At 38.7% G+C, this 24,307-nt stretch overlaps 1 protein-coding gene across 1 annotated transcript in view; it reads right to left on the reverse strand.

Moving 5' to 3' along the window:
* Positions 1-1,253: 1,253 nt before the first annotated feature.
* Positions 1,254-24,307, reverse strand: part of KPNB1 (karyopherin subunit beta 1) — a 60,049-nt gene continuing 36,995 nt past the window's right edge. The window contains exons 16-22 of the mRNA XM_063425189.1: positions 24,174-24,256; positions 22,213-22,320; positions 19,940-20,083; positions 17,422-17,527; positions 14,536-14,650; positions 5,575-5,736; positions 1,254-3,236 (exon numbers count right to left, since the gene is read on the reverse strand). Coding sequence (XP_063281259.1) covers position 3,236; positions 5,575-5,736; positions 14,536-14,650; positions 17,422-17,527; positions 19,940-20,083; positions 22,213-22,320; positions 24,174-24,256 — 719 coding nt within the window. The 3' untranslated portion in view covers positions 1,254-3,235. The remainder of the gene's footprint in view (positions 3,237-5,574; positions 5,737-14,535; positions 14,651-17,421; positions 17,528-19,939; positions 20,084-22,212; positions 22,321-24,173; positions 24,257-24,307) is intronic.

A 24,307-nucleotide genomic window follows, 5' to 3' on the forward strand; every position in this document is an offset into this window, starting at 1 on the left:
AAAGAAAAAAATGGAAAAAAAAGAAGAAAAATGAAAAAAAATAAAAGAAAAAAATTGGAAAAAAAGAGAAGAAAAATGGAAAAAAATAAAAGAAAAAATTGGAAGAAAAAGAAGAAAAATGGAAAAAAATAAAAGAAAAAATTGGAAGAAAAAGAAGAAAAACAGAAAAAAATAAAAGAAAAAATTGGAAAAAAAGAGAAGAAAAATGGAAAAAATAAAAGAAAAAATTGGAAAAAAAGGAAGAAAAACAGAAAAAATTAAAAGAAATGAACAAAAGAAAATTGGAAAAAATAAAAATGAAGAAAAATTGAGAAGAGGAAGAAAAATGTGAAGAAAAATGGAAAAAATAAAAGAAATTTAAAAATGGGAAAATGGAAAAAATTAAAAGAAATAAAAAAAGAAAAATGGGAAAAAAAAGCAAAGAAAATTGAAAAAAGAAGAAAAATTGAGGAAAAAAAAAGGGAAAAAGTGAAGAAAAATGGAAAAAATTCAAATAAATAAAAGTGAAATATTTAAAGAAATGGAAGTAAAATGAAGTGGAAAAAAATAAAGAAAAAAGGGAAATAAAAATAAATAAAAAAGGAAAAATAAAGGAAAACAGAAAAAAAATAGGAACAAGGAAAAAATGCAAGAAAAAATAGAAGAAAAATAAAGGAAAAATTTAGAGAAAAATAATAATAATAAAAAAAAAGAATAAAGGGAAAAATTAACAGAAATTTGAAGGGAAAAAGAGATAAAAATTAAAATAAATAAGGGAAAAAAAAGGAAAAAGAAAAGATAAAAAAAGAAGGAAAAAAAGAAAAAAATGAGAAAAATGAAAGGAAAAAAAAGAGAAAAATAAAAGAAAAAAAAGGAAAAAATAAAGGAAAAAAATTTAAAAAAATGAAATAATAAAATCAAATTGAAAGAAATCAATTTTTAAATCCTGCCCAGTTTTCCTGCTCCCCTCCCAGGAGCTTTCCCGACACCTCCAGAGCTGCAAACGAAGCGAAAATTCCAAATCTCCAAACCCTGAACCTCCTAAAAAAAGGAAGAATTTGAATTTTTTCTGTTGTTTTTCCCCCCTTTTTGATTTATTTCCTTTCACCAGAGGAAAAAATTCCGCTCCCAACGCGGCAAAACCAAAAATTCCTCGTGGATTAATGGGAAAAAAACCCCCAAATTCAAATTTTAAAATCCCAATTTTTTTTTTTTTCTCCCCTCTGGAAAAAAACCAAGAATATCCCAAAAAAAAAAAAAAAAAAAGGAAAATATTGGGGAATTTTGACACCATTTTATTCATCTTCAACTGCAGTGGAAAAATAGAAACCTTTTACAAGCGCCGGCGTTGTCAGCTCAACTCAAGTTTATATATTTATATATTTTATATAAATTTCTTTTTTTTAGCCTTTTTTTTTTCCTCTTTTTTAATTTTTTTCTTCGTGTTTTTTTTTTATTTTCCGAGTGCAGCAAGAGACCAAAAAACCACATCGAGCCTGATCTGAATAAAAGCAAAATAATCCCAAATAATTGCAAATAAACAAGTTTAAATCTCATTTTTTGTGGTTTTTTTTGTTTTTTCCACGTCCAATTTTCTCTCTGAACATCACCTGAATTTATCAAATTTTTCCTTTTTTTTGTGCATATTTTTATTTCTGGTTTTATCTTTTATTTTTTCAATTCTTTGGCACAATTTGGGTTCTGCTACAATCCCAGTCAGGAGATCTCTTTTTCCCAATTCGCAGCACTTTTTTTATTTAAAAAAAAAAAAAAATTGAATTTTTGAATATTTTTCCTGACTTTTTTATTTCTTAAAAAAGAAAAATTTGAATTTTTGAATATTTAAAAAAAATTTGAATTTTTGAATATTTTTCCCGACTTTTTGCCAAAATAAAAAAAATTTGAATTTTTGAATATTTTTCCTTTTTGCCAAAATAAAAAAAAATTTGAATTTTTGAATATTTTTCCTGACTTTTTGCCAAAAAATAAAAAAAAATTGAATTTTTGAATATTTTTCCCGACTTTTTGCCAAAATAAAAAAAAATTTGAATTTTTGAATATTTTTCCTGACTTTTTTATTTTTAAGAAAAAAATATTTGAATTTTTGAATATTTTTCCTGACTTTTTGCCAAAAAATAAAAAAAAAATTGAATTTTTGAGTATTTTTCCTGACTTTTTAATTAAAAAAAAAAATTTGAATTTTTGAATATTTTTCCTGACTTTTTCCCATTCTTTTGGAATTTTTCAAGCCTGAAACTCGCTGGACAAATGGATTTTTCTATTCCCTGCAAGCCCAAAATTGTGTTTTTTTCCCCCATTTTTTACATTCACAGTTGAATATTTAAGGACAAGCCAAGAGCTCCGAACATTCAGCATTCCCTAAAAATAAAATCCCTAAAAAAAGCGACTTTCCTTAAATTTCTATTTAATTTTTTTTGCCTTTTTTTAATTTCTTTTCTACGTTTTTTTCCTCTTCTCTCACTGCCTGAACCTGTTATGAAATGCAACAGCTGAACTTGAAATTTTGAATATTTTAGAATTTTTTTGTCTTTTTTTTGGGGTTTTTTTAGCTTTTTTTCCCTTCATTTTTTTTGGTGGTTTTGGGAAAAAAAAGAGAAGAAACTGCAATGAATAATTCTGATTTTTTTTTTTTTTTGGGAAGTTGAGAATGTGGATTTATGACCTCACTCACACACACTCACTCCTCTTGAAATTCCATTTTTTTTTAATTTTTTCTCTCTTTTTTGGGATTTTTGCTTCATCCCTGGGAGATTCCCAAATCCCTGGGAATTCCCAAATCCATGGAAAATTCCCGAATCGATGAAAATTCCCAAATAAATGAGAATTTCTGGGTTTTCACCTCATTTTCCACCTCTCTCGAGCAGCCAAACCCTCACAGAGCACCACTTTAATCCCAATTTTCCCCGTTTTTCCCTCATTTTCTCGTTTCCCTCACTCCTCTCTTGGGAATATTCGGATTTTTCCCCCTTTTCTTTTGTTTTTCTTGGAATTTTGGGGGTCCAGAATTCCCTCCTGGATGCTGGGAAAGGGGGAGATCACCAAAATTTGGGATTTTTGAGCCTCACTCACTCATCCTCAGCATTCCCAACCATTCACTCCTCACTTTTTTTTGGGGGGTTTTGTAGGAAATTGGAGATTTTTTCCTTTTTTTTGTTTTTCTCGGTGTTGTTGGCGTTGTTGGAATTTTCATTTTTTTCCAGTGGGGGTCCTCAGGTGTCGTCCCAATGGTAACAGATCTGGAAAAAAGGGAAAAAATGGGATTTAGAGAGGGGAAAATTGAGGTTAAAGGGGAAAAAATGGGATTTAGAGAGGGAAAATGGGAATTAGAGAGGGGGAAATGGGATTTAGAGAGGGGGAAATGGGATTTAGAGAGGGAAAATTGGGATTTAGAGGGGAAAAATGGGATTTAGAGGGGAAAAATGGGATTTAGAGAGGGGAAAATGGGATTTAGAGGGGGAAAATTGGGATTTAGAGAGGGGAAAATGGGATTTAGAGGGGGGAAAATGGGATTTGGAGAGGGAAAATGGGATTTAGAGGGGGAAAAATGGGAATTAGAGAGGGAAAAATGGGATTTAGAGAGGGGAAAATTGAGATTAAAGGGGAAAAAAGGGAGATTTGGGGGAAAAAAGGGAGATTTGGGGGAAAAAAGGAGATTTAGATAGGGGAAAAATGGGATTTAGGGGGAAAAAAATGGGGATTTAGGGAAAAAAGAGGATTTAGAGGGGAAAAAAGGGGGATTTAAGAGGAAAAAAGGGGGATTTAGGGGGAAAAAAGGGGGGATTTAGGGGAGAAAATTGGAATTAAAGGGGAAAAAAATGGGAATTTAGAGGGAAAAAATGGGGATTTGGGGGAAAAAATGAGGATTTAGGGTAAAAAGGGGGATTTAGGGGGAAAAATGGGATTTAGAGGGGGGGAAAATGGGATTTAGAGAGGGGGAAAATGGGATTTAGAGAGGGGGAATGGGATTGAGGGAGGGGAAAATTGAGATTAAAGGGGAAAAAAAGGAGATTTAGGGGAAAAAAAGGGATTTAGATGGGGGAAAATGGGATTTAGAGAGGGAAAATTGAGATTAAAGGGGAAAAAAGGGGGATTTAAGGGGAAAAAATGGAGATTTAGGGAAAAAATGGGGATTTAGGGGGAAAAAAAGAGGATTTAGAGGGGAAAAAAGGGGATTTAGGGAAAAAAAAGAGGATTTAGAGGGGAAAGAAGGGGGATTTAAGGGGAAAAAAAGGGGATTTAGGGGGAAAAAAGGGATTTAGATAGGGGAAAATTGGGATTTAGAGGGGGGAAAATTGAGGTTAAAGGGGAAAAAATGGGGATTTAGGGGGAAAAAAAGAAGGATTTAGAGGGAAAAAGGGATTTAAGGCGAGAAAAGGGATTTAGATGGGGGAAAATGGGATTGAGGGCAGGGGAAAAAAGGGATTTTGGGGGAAAATTGAGATTAAAGGGGAAAAAAAGGGGATTTAGGAGGAAAAAGGGGAATTTAGCAAAAAAAAAAGGGGATTTAGGGGGAAAAATGGGGATTTAGATGGGGGGAAATGGGATTGAGGGCAGGGGAAAAATGGGATTTAGAGGGAAAATTGAGATTAAAGGGAAAAAATGGGGATTCAGTGAAAAAAATGGGGGGGAAAAATGGGGGATTTAGGGGGAAATTGAGATTAAAGGGGAAAAAAAGGGGGATTTGGGGGGGAAAAAAGGAGGATTTAGGGGGAAAATGAGGAATTCAGGGGGAAAAAGGGATTTAGATGGGGGGAAAATGGGGATTTAGGGGGAAAAAAGGGGATTTAGGGAGGAAAAGGGGAATTTAAGAGGAAAAAGAGAATTCAGGGAATCAAGGGGAAAAAAGGGAATTAAGAGGATTAACAGGAAAAAAGGGAATTCAGGGGATTGAGGGGAAAAAAGGGAATTCCAGGGAGAAAAAGGGGATTCAAGGAATGAAGGGGGAAAAAGGGAATTCAGAGGGGAAAAAAGGGGATTAATGGGAAAAAAAGGGGATTAATGGGAAAAAAAGGGGATTAATGGGGAAAAAAAGGGGATTCAGGGGGGAAAAAGGGATTCAAGGGATTCAAGGGGAAAAAGGAAATTCAGGTGAGATGAAAAAAGGGAATTCAGGGGGGGAAATGGGGAGAAAAGAGAATTCAGAAAAGGAGAGAAAAGGGAATTCAGGGGATTAATTAAGGGGAAAAAGGGAATTCAGGAGAAAAAGGGAATTCAGGGAAAAAAAAAGGGAATTCAGGGAATTAAAAATTAAAAATTAAAGCCCTGGAAGTGTTTAAAAATGTGGGGATGTGGCTCTTGGGTTGGAGATTTTATCAAATTTAACAATTCCAGGATTAAAAAAAAAAAAGACAAAAAACAAAACCTCAACACCCCAAATCCCAGAAGGAAATAAAAAAATAAGGGGAGAAAAATCAACTTTTTAGGACCAAAAATGAAATAAAAACCCCCAAAATGGAGCTTTTTTCCCCAACAAAAACCAGGAAAATTAGAATTTTGAGATTATGACTCTTCCAAGGTTGTGCTGAGGTAATTCCATGATTTTTTAAGTGGGAAAAATTCGGGAAAAAGGCTGACCAAGCTTGGTTTTTGAGTTTCCTCAGCTCTTTCGTGGCCCAGGTCGCGAGGGTTTTTGTTTTGTTCGTCTTGGATCTCCTCCCCTCCGTTAGCAGCTCGTGGATCATGGGTCTGGCTTCTACTAATTTCAGGACATCCTTCCCAAAAGCTGTACACAAATCCCTGGAAAAAAATGGGAAAAAATGTAAAATATAAAATGTAAAATGTAAAATGTAAAATATAGAATATAAAATGTAAAATGTAAAATGTAAAATGTAAAATATAAAATATAAAATGTAAAATGTGAAATGTGAAATGTGAAATGTAAAATGTGAAATGTAAAATGTAAAATGTAAAATGTAAAATGTAAAATATAGAATATAAAATATAAAATATAAAATGTAAAATGTAAAATATAAAATGTAAAATATAAAATATAAAATATAAAATGTAAAATATAAAATGTAAAATGTAAAATATAGAATATAAAATGTAAAATGTAAAATGTAAAATATAAAATGTAAAATATAGAATATAAAATATAAAATATAAAATGTAAAATGTAAAATATAAAATGTAAAATATAGAATATAAAATGTAAAATGTAAAATGTAAAATATAGAATATAAAATATAAAATGTAAAATGTAAAATGTGAAATGTAAAATATAGAATATAAAATATAAAATGTAAAATGTAAAATGTAAAATGTAAAATATAAAATGTAAAATATAGAATATAAAATATAAAATGTAAAATGTAAAATGTAAAATATAGAACATAAAATATAAAATATAAAATATAAAATGTAAAATATAGAACATAAAATGTAAAATATAAAATGTAAAATGTAAAATGTGAAATGTGAAATGTAAAATGTGAAATGTGAAATGTGAAATGTGAAATGTAAAATGTAAAATATAGAATATAAAATGTAAAATGTAAAATGTAAAATGTAAAATACAAAATGTAAAATATAAAATATAAAATGTAAAATGTAAAATGTGAAATGTGAAATGTGAAATGTGAAATGTAAAATGTGAAATGTAGAATGTGAAATGTAAAATGTAAAATGTGAAATGTGAAATGTGAAATGTGAAATGTGAAATGTGAAATGTAAAATGTAAAATCTGAAATGTAAAATGTAAAATATAAAATGGAAAATGTGAAATGTAAAATGTAAAATGTAAAATGTGAAATGTGAAATGTAAAATGTGAAATATAAAATATAAAATATAAAATGTAAAATATAAACTATAAAAGGGATGTGAGGGGTATAAAATAGTGGGGGGGTTCTGGGGAAATTGTGGTTGGAAATTTGGGTTATAAATTGCTCGAGTTTTTGTCTAAAGGTTGATTTGTCCAGAATTCTCCTTGTGTTCAGCAGGAAAAATGGAAATAACTCTGTTTCTTGAGGATGGGGGGATTTTTTAGGCTCTAAATTCCTGGAAAAATCCTAAATCTGGGAATTTTTGTGATGATTTTCTCACCTGCTTCACACCTTGAGGCAAAGCCCAAACTCCAACCCCAAAAATGACATTAAAAACTTGAGGCAGGCAGGGAAAAAAAGCAGATTCCAGGATTTCAACCTGGCTTTCTCTCTTCCCTAAGGATGAGGGATTTTTTTGGTTCTAAACTCCAGGAAAAATCCCAAATCTGGGATTTTTTGTGGTGATTTTCTCACCTGCAGAATCGCTTCAGCCCTGGAGCCAATCCCCAAACTCCAACCCCAAAAATGACATTAAAAACTTCAGACAGGCAGGGAAAAAGGGCAGATTCCAATATTTCAACCTGGCTTTCTCTCTTCTCTAAGGATGAGGGGATTTTGTTCCTAAACTCCTGGAAAAATCTTAAATCTGGGATTTTTGTGATGATTTTCTCCGCTGCAGAATCGCTTCACTCCTTGAGGCAAACCCCAAACTCCAACCCCAAAAATGACATTAAAAGAACTTCAGACAGGCAGGGAAAAGGGCAGATTCCAGGATTTCAATCTGGTTTCTTGTCTTCCCTAAGGATCAGGATATTTAGTTCCTAAACTCCTGGAAAAATCCCAAATCTGGGATTTTTTGTGATGATTTTCTCCGCTGCAGAATCCTTCACACCTTGAGCCGAACCCCAAAACCGACACTAAAAAACCTAAAAAACTGAACTGCCACTAAAAAACTAAACTGACACTAATAAAACTTCAGACAGGCAGGGAAAAGGGCAGATTCCAGGATTTCAACCAGATCTCCTCTATTCCCTAAGGATGAGGGGATTTTTTTGGTTCTAAACTCCTGGAAAAATAATAAATCTGGGATTTCTTGTGATGATTTTCTCACCTGCAGAATCGCTTCACTCCTTGAGCCGAACACCAAACTACAACCCCAAAAATGACACTAAAAAACTAAAAAACTAAACTGACACTAATAAAACTTCAGACAGGCAGGGAAAAGGGCAGATTCCAGGATTTCATCTTGGCTTTTTCTCTTCCCTAAGGATGAGGGGATTTTTTTGGTTCTAAATTCCTAGAGAAATCCCAGATCTGGCATTTTTTGTGATTTTCTCACCTGCAGAATCGCTTCACACCTTGAGGGAAACCCCAAACCCCAACCCCAAAAATGACACAAAAAACCCTAAAAAACTGAACTGACACTAATAAAACTTCAGACAGAAGGGAAAAAAGGGCAGATTCCAGGATTTCAGCCTGGTTTCCTCTCTTCCCTAAGGATCAGGATATTTAGTTCCTAAACTCCTGGAAAAATCCCAAATCTGGGATTTCTGCGACAGCTTTCTCACCTCATCCCTCACCTGCAGAATCGCTTCACATCTTGAGCCAAACCCCAAACTCCAACCCCAAAACCGACACAAAAACCCCTAAAAAACTAAACTGCCACTAATAAAACTTCAGACAGGAAGGGAAAAAGGGCAGATTCCAGGATTTCAGCCTGGTTTCCTCTCTTCCCTAAGGATCAGGATATTTAGTTCCTGAACTACTGGAAAAATCCCAAATCTGGGATTTTTTGTGATGATTTTGCCCCCTGCAGAATCGCTTCACACCTTGAGCCGAACCCCAAAACTGACACTAAAAACCTAAAAAACTAAACTGCCACTAAAAAACTAAACTGCCACTAAAACAACTCAAGACAGGAAGGGGGAAAAGGGCCGATTCCAGGATTTCAACCTGATTTCCTCTGTTCCCTAAGGATGAGGGGATTTTTTTGGTTCTAAACTCCTGGAAAAATAATAAATCTGGGATTTCTTGTGATGATTTTCTCACCTGCAGAATTGCTTCACACCTTGAGCTGAACACCAAACTGCAACCCCAAAAATGACACTAAAAAAACTAAAAAACTAAACTGACACTAATAAAACTTCAGACAGGCAGGGAAAAGGAGAGATTCCAGGATTTCATCTTGGCTTTCTCTCTTCCCTAAGGATGAGGGGATTTTTTTGGTTCTAAATTCCTAGAGAAATCCCAGATCTGGCATTTTTTGTGATTTTCTCACCTGCAGAATCGCTTCACACCTTGAGGGAAACCCCAAACCCCAACCCCAAAAATGACACTAAAACCCTAAAAAACTGAACTGACACTAAAAAAACTTCAGACAGGAAGGGGAAAAAGGGCAGATTCCAGGATTTCAGCCTGGTTTCCTCTGTTCCCTAAGGATCAGGATATTTAGTTCCTAAACTCCTGGAAAAATCCCAAATCTGGGATTTTTTGTGACAACTTTCTCTCCTGCAGAATCCTTCACACCTTGAGCTGAACCCCAAAACCGACACAAAAAAAACCTAAAAAACTAAACTGCCACTAAAAAACTAAACTGACACTAATAAAACTTCAGATAGGCAGGGAAAAAGGGCAGATTCCAGGATTTCAATCTGGTTTCTTGTCTTCCCTAAGGATCAGGATATTTAGTTCCTAAACTCCTGGAAAAATCCCAAATCTGGGATTTCTGCGACAGCTTTCTCACCTCATCCCTCACCTGCAGAATCACTTCACATCTTGAGCCAAACCCCAAAACCCCAACCCCAAAAATGACACTAAAACCCTAAAAAACTGAACTGACACTAAAAAAACTTCAGATAGGAAGGGAAAAGGGCAAATTCCAGGATTTCAGCCTGGTTTCCTCTGTTCCCTAAGGATGAGGTATTTTTTGGGTCTAAACTCCTGGAAAAATCCCAAATCTGGGATTTTTTGTGATGATTTTCTCCGCTGCAGAATCACTTCACTCCTTGAGCTGAACCCCAAAACCGACACAAAAAAACCTAAAAAACTAAACTGACACTAAAAAACTGAACTGCCACTAAAACAACTCAAGACAGGAAGGGAAAAGGGCCGATTCCAGGATTTCAACCTGATTTCCTCTCTTCCCTAAGGATGAGGGGATTTTTTTGTGACAACTTTCTCACCTGCAGAATCGCTTCACATCTTGAGTTGAATGCCAAACTCCAACCCCCAAAATGACACAAAAACCCTAAAAAACTGAACTGACACTAAAAAAACTTCAGACAGAAGGGAAAAAGGGCAGATTCCAGGATTTCAGCCTGGTTATTCCAGGATTTCAGCCTGGTTTCCTCTCTTCCCTAAGGATGAGGATATTTTGTTCCTAAACTGGAAAAAATCCCAAATCTGGGATTTCTGAGACAACTTTCCCCCCTGCAGAATCGCTTCACACCTTGAGCCGAACCCCAAAACTGACACTAAAAACCTAAAAAACTAAACTGCCACTAAAAAACTAAACTGACACTAAAAAACCTTGAGGCAGGCAGGGAAAAGGGCAGATTCCAATATTTCAACCTGGCTTCTTCTTCTGTTCCCTAAGGATGAGGATATTTTGTTCCTAAACTGGAAAAAATCCCAAATCTGGGATTTCTGTGACAATTTTCTCTCCTGTGGAATCGCTTCGCTCCTTGAGCCGAACCCCAAAACCGACACAAAAAAACCTAAAAAACTGAACTGCCACTAAAAAACTAAACTGCCACTAAAAAACTGAACTGCCACTAAAACAACTCAAGACAGGAAGGGGAAAAAGGGCCGATTCCAGGATTTCAACCTGGTTTCCTCTGTTCCCTAAGGATGAGGGATTTTTTTGGGTCTAAACTCCTGGAAAAATAATAAATCTGGGATTTCTTGTGATGATTTTCTCACCTGCAGAATCGCTTCACACCTTGAGCCGAACACCAAAACTGACACTAAAAAACCTAAAAAACTGAACTGCCACTAAAAAATTAAACTGACACTAATAAAACTTCAGACAGAAGGGAAAAAGGGCAAATTCCAGGATTTCATCTTGGCTTTTTCTCTTCCCTAAGGATGAGGGGATTTTTTTGGTTCTAAACTCCTGGAAAAATCCCAAATCTGGGATTTTTTGTGATGATTTTCTCCCCTGTGGAATCGCTTCACACCTTGAGCCAAACCCCAAACCCCAACCCCAAAAATGACACTAAAACCCTAAAAAACTGAACTGACACAAAAAAAACCTAAAAAACTAAACTGCCACTAAAACAACTCAAGACAGGCAGGGAAAAAAGTGCAGATTCCAGGATTTCAACCTGATTTCCTCTGTTCCCTAAGGATGAGGAAGTTTTTTGGTTCTGAACTCCTGGAAAAATCCCAAATCTGGGATTTCTGAGACAACTTTCTCTCCTGCAGAATCGCTTCACAACTTGAGCCGAACCCCAAAACTGACACTAAAAACCCTAAAAAACTAAACTGCCACTAAAAAACTAAACTGCCACTAAAAAACTAAACTGCCACTAATAAAACTTCAGACAGGAAGGGGAAAAAGGGCAAATTCCAGGATTTCAACCTGGCTTTCCTCTGCTCCCTAAGGATCAGGATTTTTAGTTCCTAAACTCCTGGAAAAATCCCAAATCTGGGATTTTTTGTGATGATTTTCTCCGCTGCAGAATCACTTCACTCCTTGAGCTGAACCCCAAAAATGACACTAAAAAACCTAAAAAACTCAACTGCCACTAAAAAACTGAACTGCCACTAAAACAACTCAAGACAGGAAGGGGGAAAAGGGCCGATTCCAGGATTTCAACCTGATTTCCTCTGTTCCCTAAGGATGAGGGGATTTTTTTGGTTCTAAACTCCTGGAAAAATCCCAAATCTGGGATTTTTTGTGATGATTTTCCCCCCTGCAGAATCCTTCACACTTTGAGCCGAACACCAAACTCCAACCCCAAAAATGACACTAAAAAACCTAAAAAACTAAACTGCCACTAAAAAACTAAACTGCCACTAATAAAACTTCAGACAGGCAGGGAAAAGGGCAGATTCCAGGATTTCATCTTGGCTTTTTCTCTTCCCTAAGGATGAGGGGATTTTTTTGGTTCTAAACTCCTGGAAAAATAATAAATCTGGGATTTCTTGTGATGATTTTCTCACCTGCAGAATCGCTTCACACCTTGAGCCAAACCCCAAACCCCAACCCCAAAAATGACACTAAAAAACCTAAAAAACTAAACTGCCACTAAAAAACTAAACTGACACTAATAAAACTTCAGACAGGCAGGGAAAAAGGGCAAATTCCAGGATTTCAACCTGATTTCCTCTCTTCCCTAAGGATGAGGGATTTTTTTGGTTCTAAACTCCTGGAAAAATCCCAAATCTGGGATTTCTGAGACAACTTTTGCCCCTGCAGAATCGCTTCACACCTCGAGCCGAACCCCAAACCCCAACCCCAAAAATGACATTAAAAACTTCAGACAGGCAGGGAAAAGTGCAGATTCCAAGATTTCAATCTGGTTATTCCAAGATTTCAACCTGATTTCTTGTCTTCCCTAAGGATGAGGGGATTTTTTTGTGACAACTTTCTCACCTGCAGAATCCTTCACACCTTGAGACAAACCCCAAACTCCAACCCCAAAAATGACACAAAAAACTTGAGGCAGGCAGGGAAAAGGGCAGATTCCAAGATTTCAATCTGGTTATTCCAGGATTTCAGCCTGGTTTTCTCTGTTCCCTAAGGATGAGGTATTTTTTGGGGTCTAAACTCCTGGAAAAATCCCAAATCTGGGATTTTTTGTGATGATTTTCTCCGCTGCAGAATCACTTCACTCTTTGAGCTGAACCCCAAAACTGACACTAAAAACCCTAAAAAACGAAACTGCCACTAAAAAACGAAACTGCCACTAAAAAAACTTCAGACAGGCAGGGGAAAACGGCAGATTCCAGGATTTCATCTTGGCTTTTTCTCTTCCCTAAGGATGAGGGGATTTTTTTGGTTCTAAATTCCTAGAGAAATCCCAGATCTGGCATTTTTTGTGATTTTCTCACCTGCAGAATCGCTTCACACCTTGAGGGAAACCCCAAACCCCAACCCCAAAAATGACACTAAAACCCTAAAAAACTGAACTGACACTAAAAAAACTTCAGACAGGAAGGGGAAAAAGGGCAGATTCCAGGATTTCAGCCTGGTTTCCTCTGTTCCCTAAGGATCAGGATATTTAGTTCCTAAACTCCTGGAAAAATCCCAAATCTGGGATTTCTGCGACAGCTTTCTCACCTCATCCCTCACCTGCAGAATCGCTTCACATCTTGAGCCAAACCCCAAACCCCAACCCCAAAAATGACACTAAAACCCTAAAAAACTGAACTGACACTAAAAAAACTTCAGATAGGAAGGGGAAAAAGGGCAAATTCCAGGATTTCAGCCTGGTTTCCTCTCTTCCCTAAGGATGAGGTATTTTTTTGGGTCTAAACTCCTGGAAAAATCCCAAATCTGGGATTTTTTGTGATGATTTTCTCCGCTGCAGAATCGCTTCACACCTTGAGCTGAACCCCAAAACCGACACTAAAAAACCTAAAAAACGAAACTGCCACTAAAAAAACTCGAGGCAGGCAGGGAAAAAAGGGCAAATTCCAGGATTTCAACCTGCCTTCCTCTGTTCCCTAAGGATGAGGGGAATTTTGTGACAACTTTCCCACCTGCAGAATCGCTTCACATCTCGAGTTGAACCCCAAACCCCAACCCCAAAAATGACACAAAAACCCTAAAAAACTGAACTGACACTAATAAAACTTCAGACAGAAGGGAAAAAGGGCAAATTCCAGGATTTCAGCCTGGTTTCCTCTCTTCCCTAAGGATCAGGATATTTAGTTCCTAAACTCCTGGAAAAATCCCAAATCTGGGATTTTTTGTGGTGATTTTCTCCGCTGCAGAATCGCTTCGCTCCTTGAGCCAAACCCCAAAACTGACACTAAAAAACCTAAAAAACTGAACTGCCACTAAAAAACTAAACTGCCACTAAAACAACTCGAGACAGGCAGGGAAAAAAGGGCAAATTCCAGGATTTCAACCTGGTTTCCTCTGTTCCCTAAGGATGAGGAATTTTTTTGGTTCTGAACTTCTTGAAAAATCCCAAATCTGGGATTTCTGAGACAACTTTCCCCCCTGCAGAATCGCTTCACACCTTGAGCCGAACCCCAAAACCGACACAAAAAACCTAAAAAACTAAACTGCCACTAAAAAATTAAACTGCCACTAAAAAACCTTGAGGCAGGCAGGGAAAAAGGGCAAATTCCAGGATTTCAACCTGATTTCCTCTCTTCCCTAAGGATGAGGGGATTTTTTTGTGACAACTTTCTCACCTGCAGAATCGCTTCACATCTTGAGCCAAACCCCAAACCCCAACCCCAAAAATGACACTAAAACCCTAAAAAACTGAACTGCCACTAAAAAAACTTCAGACAGGAAGGGGAAAAAGGGCAAATTCCAGGATTTCAGCCTGGTTTCCTCTCTTCCCTAAGGATCAGGATATTTAGTTCCTGAACTCCTGGAAAAATCCCAAATCTGGGATTTTTTGTGATGATTTTCTCCGCTGCAGAATCACTTCACTCCTTGAGCTGAACCCCAAAACCGACACAAAAAACCCTAAAAAACTAAACTGTCACTAAAAAACTGAACTGCCACTAATAAAACTTCAGACAGGAAGGGGAAAAAGGGCCGATTGCAGGATTTTTCCTGGTAAAAGAGGAGCAGGGAGGCCTCACCCGATGAGGCCGGCGGCGCAGGCCACCACGCCGTCCGTGTGATCCTCGTCCCCCGCGATGTGGTCGATGTAGGACAGGATAAATTCCACCCTGGGCTGCACCAGCATCACGTCAGCTGCAGGGGGAAAAGCAAAATCAGAGCTGGGAATTCCTGGATGGGTGATTTGTGTTCCCAAAATTAGCTGGAGCACAGCGGGAATGGATGAGCTGGGAGGGGAGGGGGTGAGGGGGGTTTTTTTGGGGGGGGTTTTGGTGTTTTCTGATGTGAGGGATGTGATGAACCCAAAGGAGGCTTGGGGGGAATTTCTGGATCCTTAGAAATGTCCAAGGAATGGGGCAGTGGGAATTAAAGGGGGATAAAAGGGGATTCAGGGGGAAAAGGGAAAGGAACTCAGGGGGAAAAAGGGAAAGGAATTCAGGGGGTAAAAGGGAAAGGAATTCAGGGGGAGAAAGGAGAAATGTCCAAGGAATGGGGCAGTGGGAATTAAATGGGGATAAAAGGGGATTCAGGGGGAAAAGGGAAAGGAATTCAGGGGGAAAAGGGAAAGGAATTCAGGGGGGAAAAGGGAAAGGAATTCAGGGGGGAAAAGGGAAAGAATTCAAGGGGAGAAAGGGGAAATGTCCAAGGAATGGGGCAGTGGGAATTAAAGGGGGATAAAAGGGGATTCAGAGGGAAAAGGGAAATGAATTCAGGGGGGAAAAGGGAAAGGAATTCAGGGGGAAAAGGGAAAGCAATTCAGGGGAAAAAAGGGAAAAGAATTCAGGGGGAAAAAGGGAAAGGAATTCAGGGGGAAAAGGGAAAGGAATTCAGGGAAAGAAAGAGGCTCGGGGGAATTCCTGGATCCCTGGAAATGTCCAAGGAATGGGGCAGTGGGAATTAAAGGGGGATAAAAGGGGATTCAGGGGGAAAAGGGAAAGGAATTCAGGAGGAAAAGGGAAAGGAATTCAGGGGGAAAAAGGGAAAAGAATTCAGGGGGAAAAAGGGAAAGGAATTAAGGGGGAAAAAGGGGATTCAGGGGAAAAAGGGAAAGGAATTCAGGGAAAGAAAGAGGCTCGGGGGAATTCCTGGATCTCTGGAAATGTCCAAGGAATGGGGCAGTGGGAATTAAATGGGGATAACAGGGGATTCAGGGGGAAAAGGGAAAGGAATTCAGGATAAAAGGGAAAGGAATTCAGGGGGAAAAGGGAAAGGAATTCAGGGGAAAAAGGGAAAGGAATTCAGGGAAAGAAAGAGGCTCGGGGGAATTCCTGGATCCCTGGAAATGTCCAAGGAATGGGGCAGTGGGAATTAAATGGGGATAAAAGGGGATTCAGGGGGAAAAGGGAAAGGAATTCAGGGGGAAAAAGGGAAAGGAATTCAGGGGGAGAAAGGGAAAGGAATTCAGGGGGAAAAGGAGAAAGGAATTCAGGGGGAAAAGGGAAAGGAATTCAGGGGGTAAAAGGGGATTCAGGGGGAAAAGGGAAAGGAATTCAGGGGGAGAAAGGGAAAGGAATTCGGGGGAAAAAGGGAAAGGAATTAAGGGGGAAAAAGGGAAAGGAATTCAGGAGGAGAAAGGGAAAGGAATTCAGAGGCAAAAAGGGGATTCAGGGGAAAAAAAAGGGGATTTGGGGAATTCAGGGAAAAAAGGGAACTCAGGGAAAAAACAAGACTATGGGGGAAAAAGGGAACTCAGAAGAAAAAAGATAATTCAGGGAAAAAAATGGGAAAAAAAGGGGATGTGGTTTGGAGGTGACACGGGATGATTTTGAAGGAAGGGAAGGAGCAGGGATGGGACAACCCCAAAAGGAGACTCAGGAAGGTTTGTATCAGATATTTGGGAATATTTCTCCACCAAAAGGGTTCTAAATGCCCAAAACACGTGGATGTGGCACTGGGGTTTGGAGGTGAAACTGATTTGAAGGGATGTGCTCAGGGATGTGACAACACCAAAAGGAGGTTTGGTATCAGATATTTGGGAATATTTCTCCACCAAAAGGGTTCTAAACACCCCAGAACAGCGTGGCTGTGGCAATGGGGTCCGTGCTTTGGAGGTGACACTGACTGGCTGATCTGAAGGGATGTGCTCACAGATACAACCCCAAAAGGAGGTTTGGTATCAGATATTTAGGAATATTTCTCCACCAGAAGGGTTATAAATGCCAAAAATCATGTGGCTGCGGCACTGGGGTCTGTGGTTTGGAGGTGACACTGATTTGAAGGGAAGGGAAGGTTTGGGAAGGTTTGGGAAGGTTTGGGAAGGTTTGGGAAGGGAAGGTTTGGGAAGGGAAGGTTTGGGAAGGGAAGGTTTGGGAAGGGAAGGTTTGGGAAGGGAAGGTTTGGGAAGGGAAGGTTTGGGAAGGTTTGGGAAGGTTTGGGAAGGTTTGGGAAGGTTTGGGAAGGTTTGGGAAGGGAAGGTTTGGGAAGGTTTGGGAAGGGAAGGTTTGGGAAGGGAAGGTTTGGGAAGGTTTGGGAAGGTTTGGGAAGGTTTGGGAAGGTTTGGGAAGGTTTGGGAAGGTTTGGGAAGGTTTGGGAAGGTTTGGGAAGGTTTGGGAAGGTTTGGGAAGGTTTGGGAAGGTTTGGGAAGGTTTGGGAAGGTTTGGGAAGGTTTGGGAAGGGAAGGGAAGGGAAGGGAAGGGAAGGGAAGGGAAGGGAAGGGAAGGGAAGGGAAGGGAAGGGAAGGGAAGGGAAGGGAAGGGAAGGGAAGGGAAGGGAAGGGAAGGGAAGGGAAGGGAAGGGAAGGGAAGGGAAGGTGCCCATGAATGTGACAACCCCAAAAGGAGGCTCGGTATCAGATATTTGGGAATATTTCTCCACCAAAAGGGCTCCAAACACCCTAGAAATGTGTGGCTGTGGCTCCGTGGCTCACAGGCAGAGGTGCCAGGCTCCCCCAGCCCCGGGGCACTCACGGTGCACGTTCTCCTGGTCTCCCTTCAGCCCCTGGATGATTCCCGTGTAGGCCTCCAGGCAGCCCTCGCGCAGCTCGTTCAGGTAATCCACCATGTCATAGTCGGACTGCAACACACGGAGGGACAACTCTGGTTTGATTTGGTTTATTTTCTGTCAGTGTAGTACTCTGAATTTCACATAAAGTGTTTGCAAGTTCTCCTCATGGATTATATAGTTATATATTATATTGTGTATTATATAGTTATATATTATATTGTGTATTATAGGTCTCCTCCGACAGATTATTTTGTGGTTAGTAATCTATAAACATCTAAATATAAATTTAAAAATAATCCAGTGCAGGTAGACAAAAGAATCCTTTAGGAGGGAAGGACAACTCTGATTTTATTTGTTTTATTTTCTGTCAGTGTAGCACTCTGAATTTCACAGAAAGTGTCTGTAAGTTCTCCTCATGGATTATATAGTTATATATTATATTGTGTATTATATAGTTATATATTATATTGTATATTATATAGTTATATATTATATTGTGTATTATATAGTTATCTCTTATATTGTGTATTATATAGTTATATATTATATTGTGTATTATATAGTTATATATTATATTGTGTATTATATAGTTATATATTATACTGTGTATTATAGGTCTCCTCCTAGAGATTATTTTGTGGTTAGTAATCTATAAACATCTAAATATAAATCTAAAAATAATCCAGTGCAGGTAGACAAAATAATCCTTTTGGAGGGAAGGACAACTCAGCTTTTATTTGTTTTATTTTCTGTCAGTGTAGCACTCTGAATTTCACATAAAGTGTTTGCAAGTTCTCCTCATGGATTATATCGTTATATATTATATTGTATATTATATAGTTATATATTATATTGTATATTATATAGTTATATATTATATTGTATATTATACAGGTATATATTATATTGTATATTATATAGTTATATATTATATTGTGTATTGTAGGTCTCCTCCTAGAGATTATTTTGTGGTTAGTAATCTATAAAAATCTAAATATAAATCTAAAAATAATCCAGTGCAGGTAGATAAAATAATCCTTTTGGAGGGAAGGACAACTCAGCTTTTATTTGTTTTATTTTCTGTCAGTGTAGCACTTTGAATTTCACATAAAGCGTTTGCAAGTTCTCCTCATGGATTATATCGTTATATATTATATTGTATATTATATAGTTATGTATTATATTGTGTATTATATAGTTATATATTATATTGTATATTATATAGTTATATATTATATTGTATATTATATAGTTATATATTATATTGTATATTATACAGTTATATATTATATTGTATATTATACAGTTATATATTATATTGTGTATTATATAGTTATATATTATATTGTATATTATATAGTTATATATTATATTGTATATTATAGGTCTCCTCCTATAGATTATTTTGTGGTTAGTAATCTATAAAAATCTAAATATAAATCTAAAAATAATCCAGTGCAGGTAGATAAAATAATCCTTTTGGAGGGAAGGACAACTCAGCTTTTATTTGTTTTATTTTCTGTCAGTGTAGCACTTTGAATTTCACATAAAGTGTTTGCAAGTTCTCCTCATGGATTATATAGTTATATATTATATTGTGTATTATATAGTTATATATTATATTTTATATTATATGTCTCCTTATATATTAAATATACATTATATATCATAAATATATATTATTATAAAATATAATATATAATTATTATATAAATATAATAAATATAAGGATATATAATAGGTATATATAAATATAATAAATAATTATAGAATAATTATTATATATTATAAATTTATAACATATATTAAATATATATTATATATTATAAATATATATTATTATAAAATATAATAAATATAAGGATATATAATAGGTATATATATAAATATAATAAATAATTATAGAATAATTATTATATATTATAAATTTATAACATATATTAAATATATATTATATATTATATGCATACAGTATTATAAAACATAATATATAATTATGATATAAATATAATAAATATAAGGATATAATAAATATACAGATATAATAAATATAAGGATATATAATAGATATAAATATATATAAATATAACAAATTATTATATATATAATTACTATATATTATAAATATATTTATATATTATATATACTATATATTATAAATATATAGTATATATTAAATATATCTTATATATTATAAATATATAATATTATAAAACATAATATATAATTATGATATAAATATAATAAATATAAGGATATAACAAATATAAGGATATAACAAATATAAGGATATAATAAATATAAGGATATAACAAATATAAGGATATAATTAATATAAGAATATAACAAATATAAGGATATAACAAATATAAGGACATAATAAATATACGGATATAACAAATACTTTTTTATTCCCTTAACTCTGTTCCAGGCATCCTGATGAGAGCCTGGGGATGTCCCCAGGGCTTGGGGACAGCTCACCTTGTCCACCTGTGCCTGGGACGCCTGCTGGAGGGTGTTGAGCACCACGTCCAGGTACTTCTTGAACTCGCCGCCGATGGCCAGGGCGATGTCCCCAAACACGGACAGGATCTGCGGCTTCACCGACCTGTGCACGTTCTCATTCTGCAATTAAAGCATCAAAAATCTCAGCGTTAATTAAAGCATCCCAAAATCTCAGCGTTAATTCAAACATCCCAAAATCTCAGCGTTAACGTTCTCATTCTGCAATTAAAGCATCAAAAATCTCAGCGTTAACGTTCTCATTCTGCAATTAAAGCATCAAAAATCTCAGCGTTAACGTTCTCATTCTGCAATTTAAACTTCCGAAAATCATCCCAAAATCTCAGCGTTAACGTTCTCATTCTGCAATTAAAGCATCCCAAAATCTCAGCGTTAACGTTCTCATTCTGCAATTAAAGCAGCCCAAAATCTCAGCGTTAACGTTCTCATTCTGCAATTAAAGCAGCCCAAAATCTCAGCGTTAACGTTCTCATTCTGCAATTAAAGCAGCCCAAAATCTCAGCGTTAACGTTCTCATTCTGCAATTAAAGCAGCCCAAAATCTCAGCGTTAACGTTCTCATTCTGCAATTAAAGCAGCCCAAAATCTCAGCGTTAACGTTCTCATTCTGCAATTAAAGCATCCCAAAATCTCAGCGTTAACTTTCCCTGAGATTCTCCTCGGGGTTGGTGTTCCCCAAGGTGCTCAGGGTTCCCCCAGGGTTGCTGTTCCCTGGGAGTTTCCTCTGGGTTGCTGTTCCCCAGGTTAATCAGGTTTTCAGGCTTCTCTTTGCCCCAAGTGTTTCACACCCAAGCCAGAGATGACAAGCTGAGTCCAGCAGTTCGTGTTATCAAGCTATTCGTAATTATTCTATCAAGTTTATTCTTAATTATCTATCAGTTCTGTCTCAGCTCTGCAGGGCGTCCCCAGCAGGACTGGGTGGGTCAGAGAGCCCCTTCTGTACAGTACCCCTGACCCAAGCACTGTCCAAAATGAACTTTTTATTTACAGAATCATACCAATATTTACTGCCTATGCTAACCTGTCATTTCTACTCTAAACCAATCTCTAAAATCCAACTCAGCAGAAAATGGGGGAAAAGAACAAGAACAAGGAGCACAGGGGCCACTCCCCAATTCCTCCATTTTCTCTCTAACCCCATACACTAAAAATCCTAAATTCTACATTTACACTCTGTGATAAACTAACTACTGCTTATTTTGAATTCTCCCAGCTTGTGATTCTCCACACACTGTGGGCATTCACTGCCATGGCAGGGATCAGAGGCAGTGCCCTCCTGGGCTCTGTGTGAGGCTGCCTGAGCCCCTGGGACAGACCCCAGACCCCCTGTCCGGGCTCAGACCCTCCAGGGTGGCCACAGGAATGTTCTAGAATCCAACACCAAAAGGGTCCTGGATCAGCGTGGGAAGGGGGAAAGGGAAAGAGGGAATGGGCTCAAGCTGCACCACGGGGTTTGGGTGGGATGGTTCGGGGTGTTTGTCCAGTGGAAGGGGTGGGAAATGGCTGGAAATGTCAAAGGAATGTGGGAGAGAGAGGGAGGAAAAGGGAGGAAAACGAAGGGAGGAATTCAGAAGGAAGAAAGGAGTTGGGAAGGATGGGATTCAGAATTCAGAAGGAATTCAAGAGGAAGGGAGGAAGGGAAGGAGAAAGGGGGGAATTTGGAAGTAAGGAAAGAATTTGGAATTAATTCAGGAGGGGATTCAGGAGGGAATTCAGAAGGAATTTGGAATTAATTCAGGAGGGGATTCAGGAGGGAATTCAGGAGGGAATTCAGGAGAGAATTCAGCAGGAATTTGGAATTAATTCAGGAGGGAATTCAGGAGGGGATTCAGGAGGGAATTCAGGAGGGTATTCAGGAGGGGATTCAGGAGGGAATTCAGGAGGGAATTCAGGAGGGAATTCAGGAGGGAATTCAGGAGGGAATTCAGCAGGGAATTCAGAAAGGAAGAGAGGGAGGGAGAGACAGAGTGGGAGAGAGGAAGGAATTCAGGAGGAATTCAGGAGGAATTCAAGAATGAATTTATTCAAAATCCAGGAATTCAGGAAGCTGACAAACAAGACACTCCCTCACAACCCAAATCCCTTTGCCCCCGGTACCTCCTGGCCGCCGTTCAAACCAAACACGAGACGAATTCCCGGCGAATTCCTCCCACTTTTCCTTCCCTTCTCCCACCTCCCACTCCCCTGGGAAGCGCCTGCAGCCCGAGTGTTACTCGGGAATCTCCCACTCACCCCCAGGTTCTCCAGGAGCAGCTGCATCACCTCGTCGCAGAAGGGGAGGATGTTGGACTGCAGCGCCCGGCACAGGTCCCCCACCAGCCCCACCGCCGACAGGCAGACCTGCAACGGAGCAGGGTCAGCTCCAGGAGGGATTTGGGGTCATCCCGGGGAATTTGGGGTCATCCCTGGGAATTTGGGGTCATCCCTGGGAATTTGGGATCACTCCCCGGGAATTTGGGGTCATCCCTGGGAATTTGGGAGCATCCCTGGGAATTTGGGATCATCCCTGGGACTTTGGGGTCACTCCCCGGAATTTGGGGTCATCCCTGGGACTTTGAGGTCACTCCCCGGAATTTGGGATCATCCCTGGGACTTTGGGATCATCCCCGGGAATTTGGGAGCATCCCCGGGAATTTGGGAGCATCCCTGGGAATTTGGGATCACTCCCCGGGAATTTGGGGTCATCCCTGGGAATTTGGGAGCATCCCCGGGAATTTGGGATCATCCCTGGGAATTTGGGAGCATCCCCGGGAATTTGGGGTCACACCCCAGAATTTGGGAGCATCCCTGGGAATTTGGGATCATCCCTGGGAATTTGGGGTCATCCCTGGGAATTTGGGGTCATCCCTGGGAATTTGGGAGCATCCCTGGGACTTTGGGGTCATCCCTGGGACTTTGGGATCATCCCCGGGAATTTGGGAGCATCCCGGGGAATTTGGGGTCATCCCTGGGAATTTGGGAGCATCCCTGGGAATTTGGGAGCATCCCTGGGAATTTGGGAGCATCCCTGGGAATTTGGGGTCACACCCCAAAATTTGGGGTCATCCCAGGAATTTGGGGTCACACCCCAGAATTTGGGAGCATCCCTGGGAATTTGGGATCATCCCTGGGAATTTGGGGTCATCCCTGGGAATTTGGGAGCATCCCTGGGACTTTGGGGTCATCCCTGGGACTTTGGGGTCATCCCTGGGACTTTGGGAGCATCCCTGGGAATTTGGGATCATCCCTGGGAATTTGGGAGCATCCCCGGGAATTTGGGGTCATACCCGGAATTTGGGGTCATCCCTGGGAATTTGGGAGCATCCCCGGGAATTTGGGATCATCCCTGGGAATTTGGGATCATCCCTGGGAATTTGGGAGCATCCCTGGGAATTTGGGGTCATCCCTGGGAATTCGGGGTCACACCCGGGAACTTTGGGATCATCCCTGGGAATTTGGGGTCATCTCTGGGAATTTGGGATCATCCCCGGGAATTTGGGATCACACCCTGGAATTTGAGATCACACCCCGGAATTTGGGGTCACACCAGGGAATTTTGGATCATCCCTGGGAATTTGGGATCACACCCTGGAATTTGGGGGCTAGGATTTGGGCTGGAAAAACACCTCCAAATTCCAGTTTCCAAGGGAAAGTCACAGCCAGGATTTGGGCTGGAAAAAAACTCCAAAATCCCAGCTAGGGCTGGAAAAAGAACTCCACCAAGGAGAAATCCCAGTCAGGATTTGATATTCCAAGAGGAAATCCCAGCTAGGATTTGGGCTGGAAAAAGAACTCCAAACTCCACAGTTTCCAAAGGGAAATCCCAGCCAGGATTTGAGGAAAAAACCTCCAAATTCCAGAGTTTCACCCCATGGAGGCCATCAGGATTTGATATTCCAAGGAGAAATCCCAGCCAGGATTTGGGCTGGGAAAAAAACCCTCCAAATTTCCCAGGAGGGCACCAGGATTTGGCATTCCAAGGGAAATTTGCTGCTTTATCCACCCTTTTCCTTGGAAGTAACTAAGAAAATATAAAAAACCAAAATTCTGCGCTCTGAGGTGATTTGGATTTTAGAATTCTGGGATTGTTTGGGTTGGAAGTGACCCCAATAGATGGGCAAGGATGCTTTTCACTATCCCAAAACTCATCCAAACCTGGCCCTGGAAAATTCAGCCACAATTTCCCTGGATAAAGGCAGAGGAAGGATCCATACCTGGTACTCAGCGTAATTTTTCAGCCCAATCCCAAGGAAAGGTTTGAAGGCATCCATGTACTTCAGGAATTCTCCACCCAGGACTGTACAGGGAAAACATTCCAGTGAAAAGGAAAATCCCATTTTGTGGCATT

This window comes from Prinia subflava, unplaced genomic scaffold (assembly GCF_021018805.1).
Source record: "Prinia subflava isolate CZ2003 ecotype Zambia unplaced genomic scaffold, Cam_Psub_1.2 scaffold_58_NEW, whole genome shotgun sequence".
In the NCBI taxonomy this organism is placed as follows: domain Eukaryota; kingdom Metazoa; phylum Chordata; class Aves; order Passeriformes; family Cisticolidae; genus Prinia; species Prinia subflava.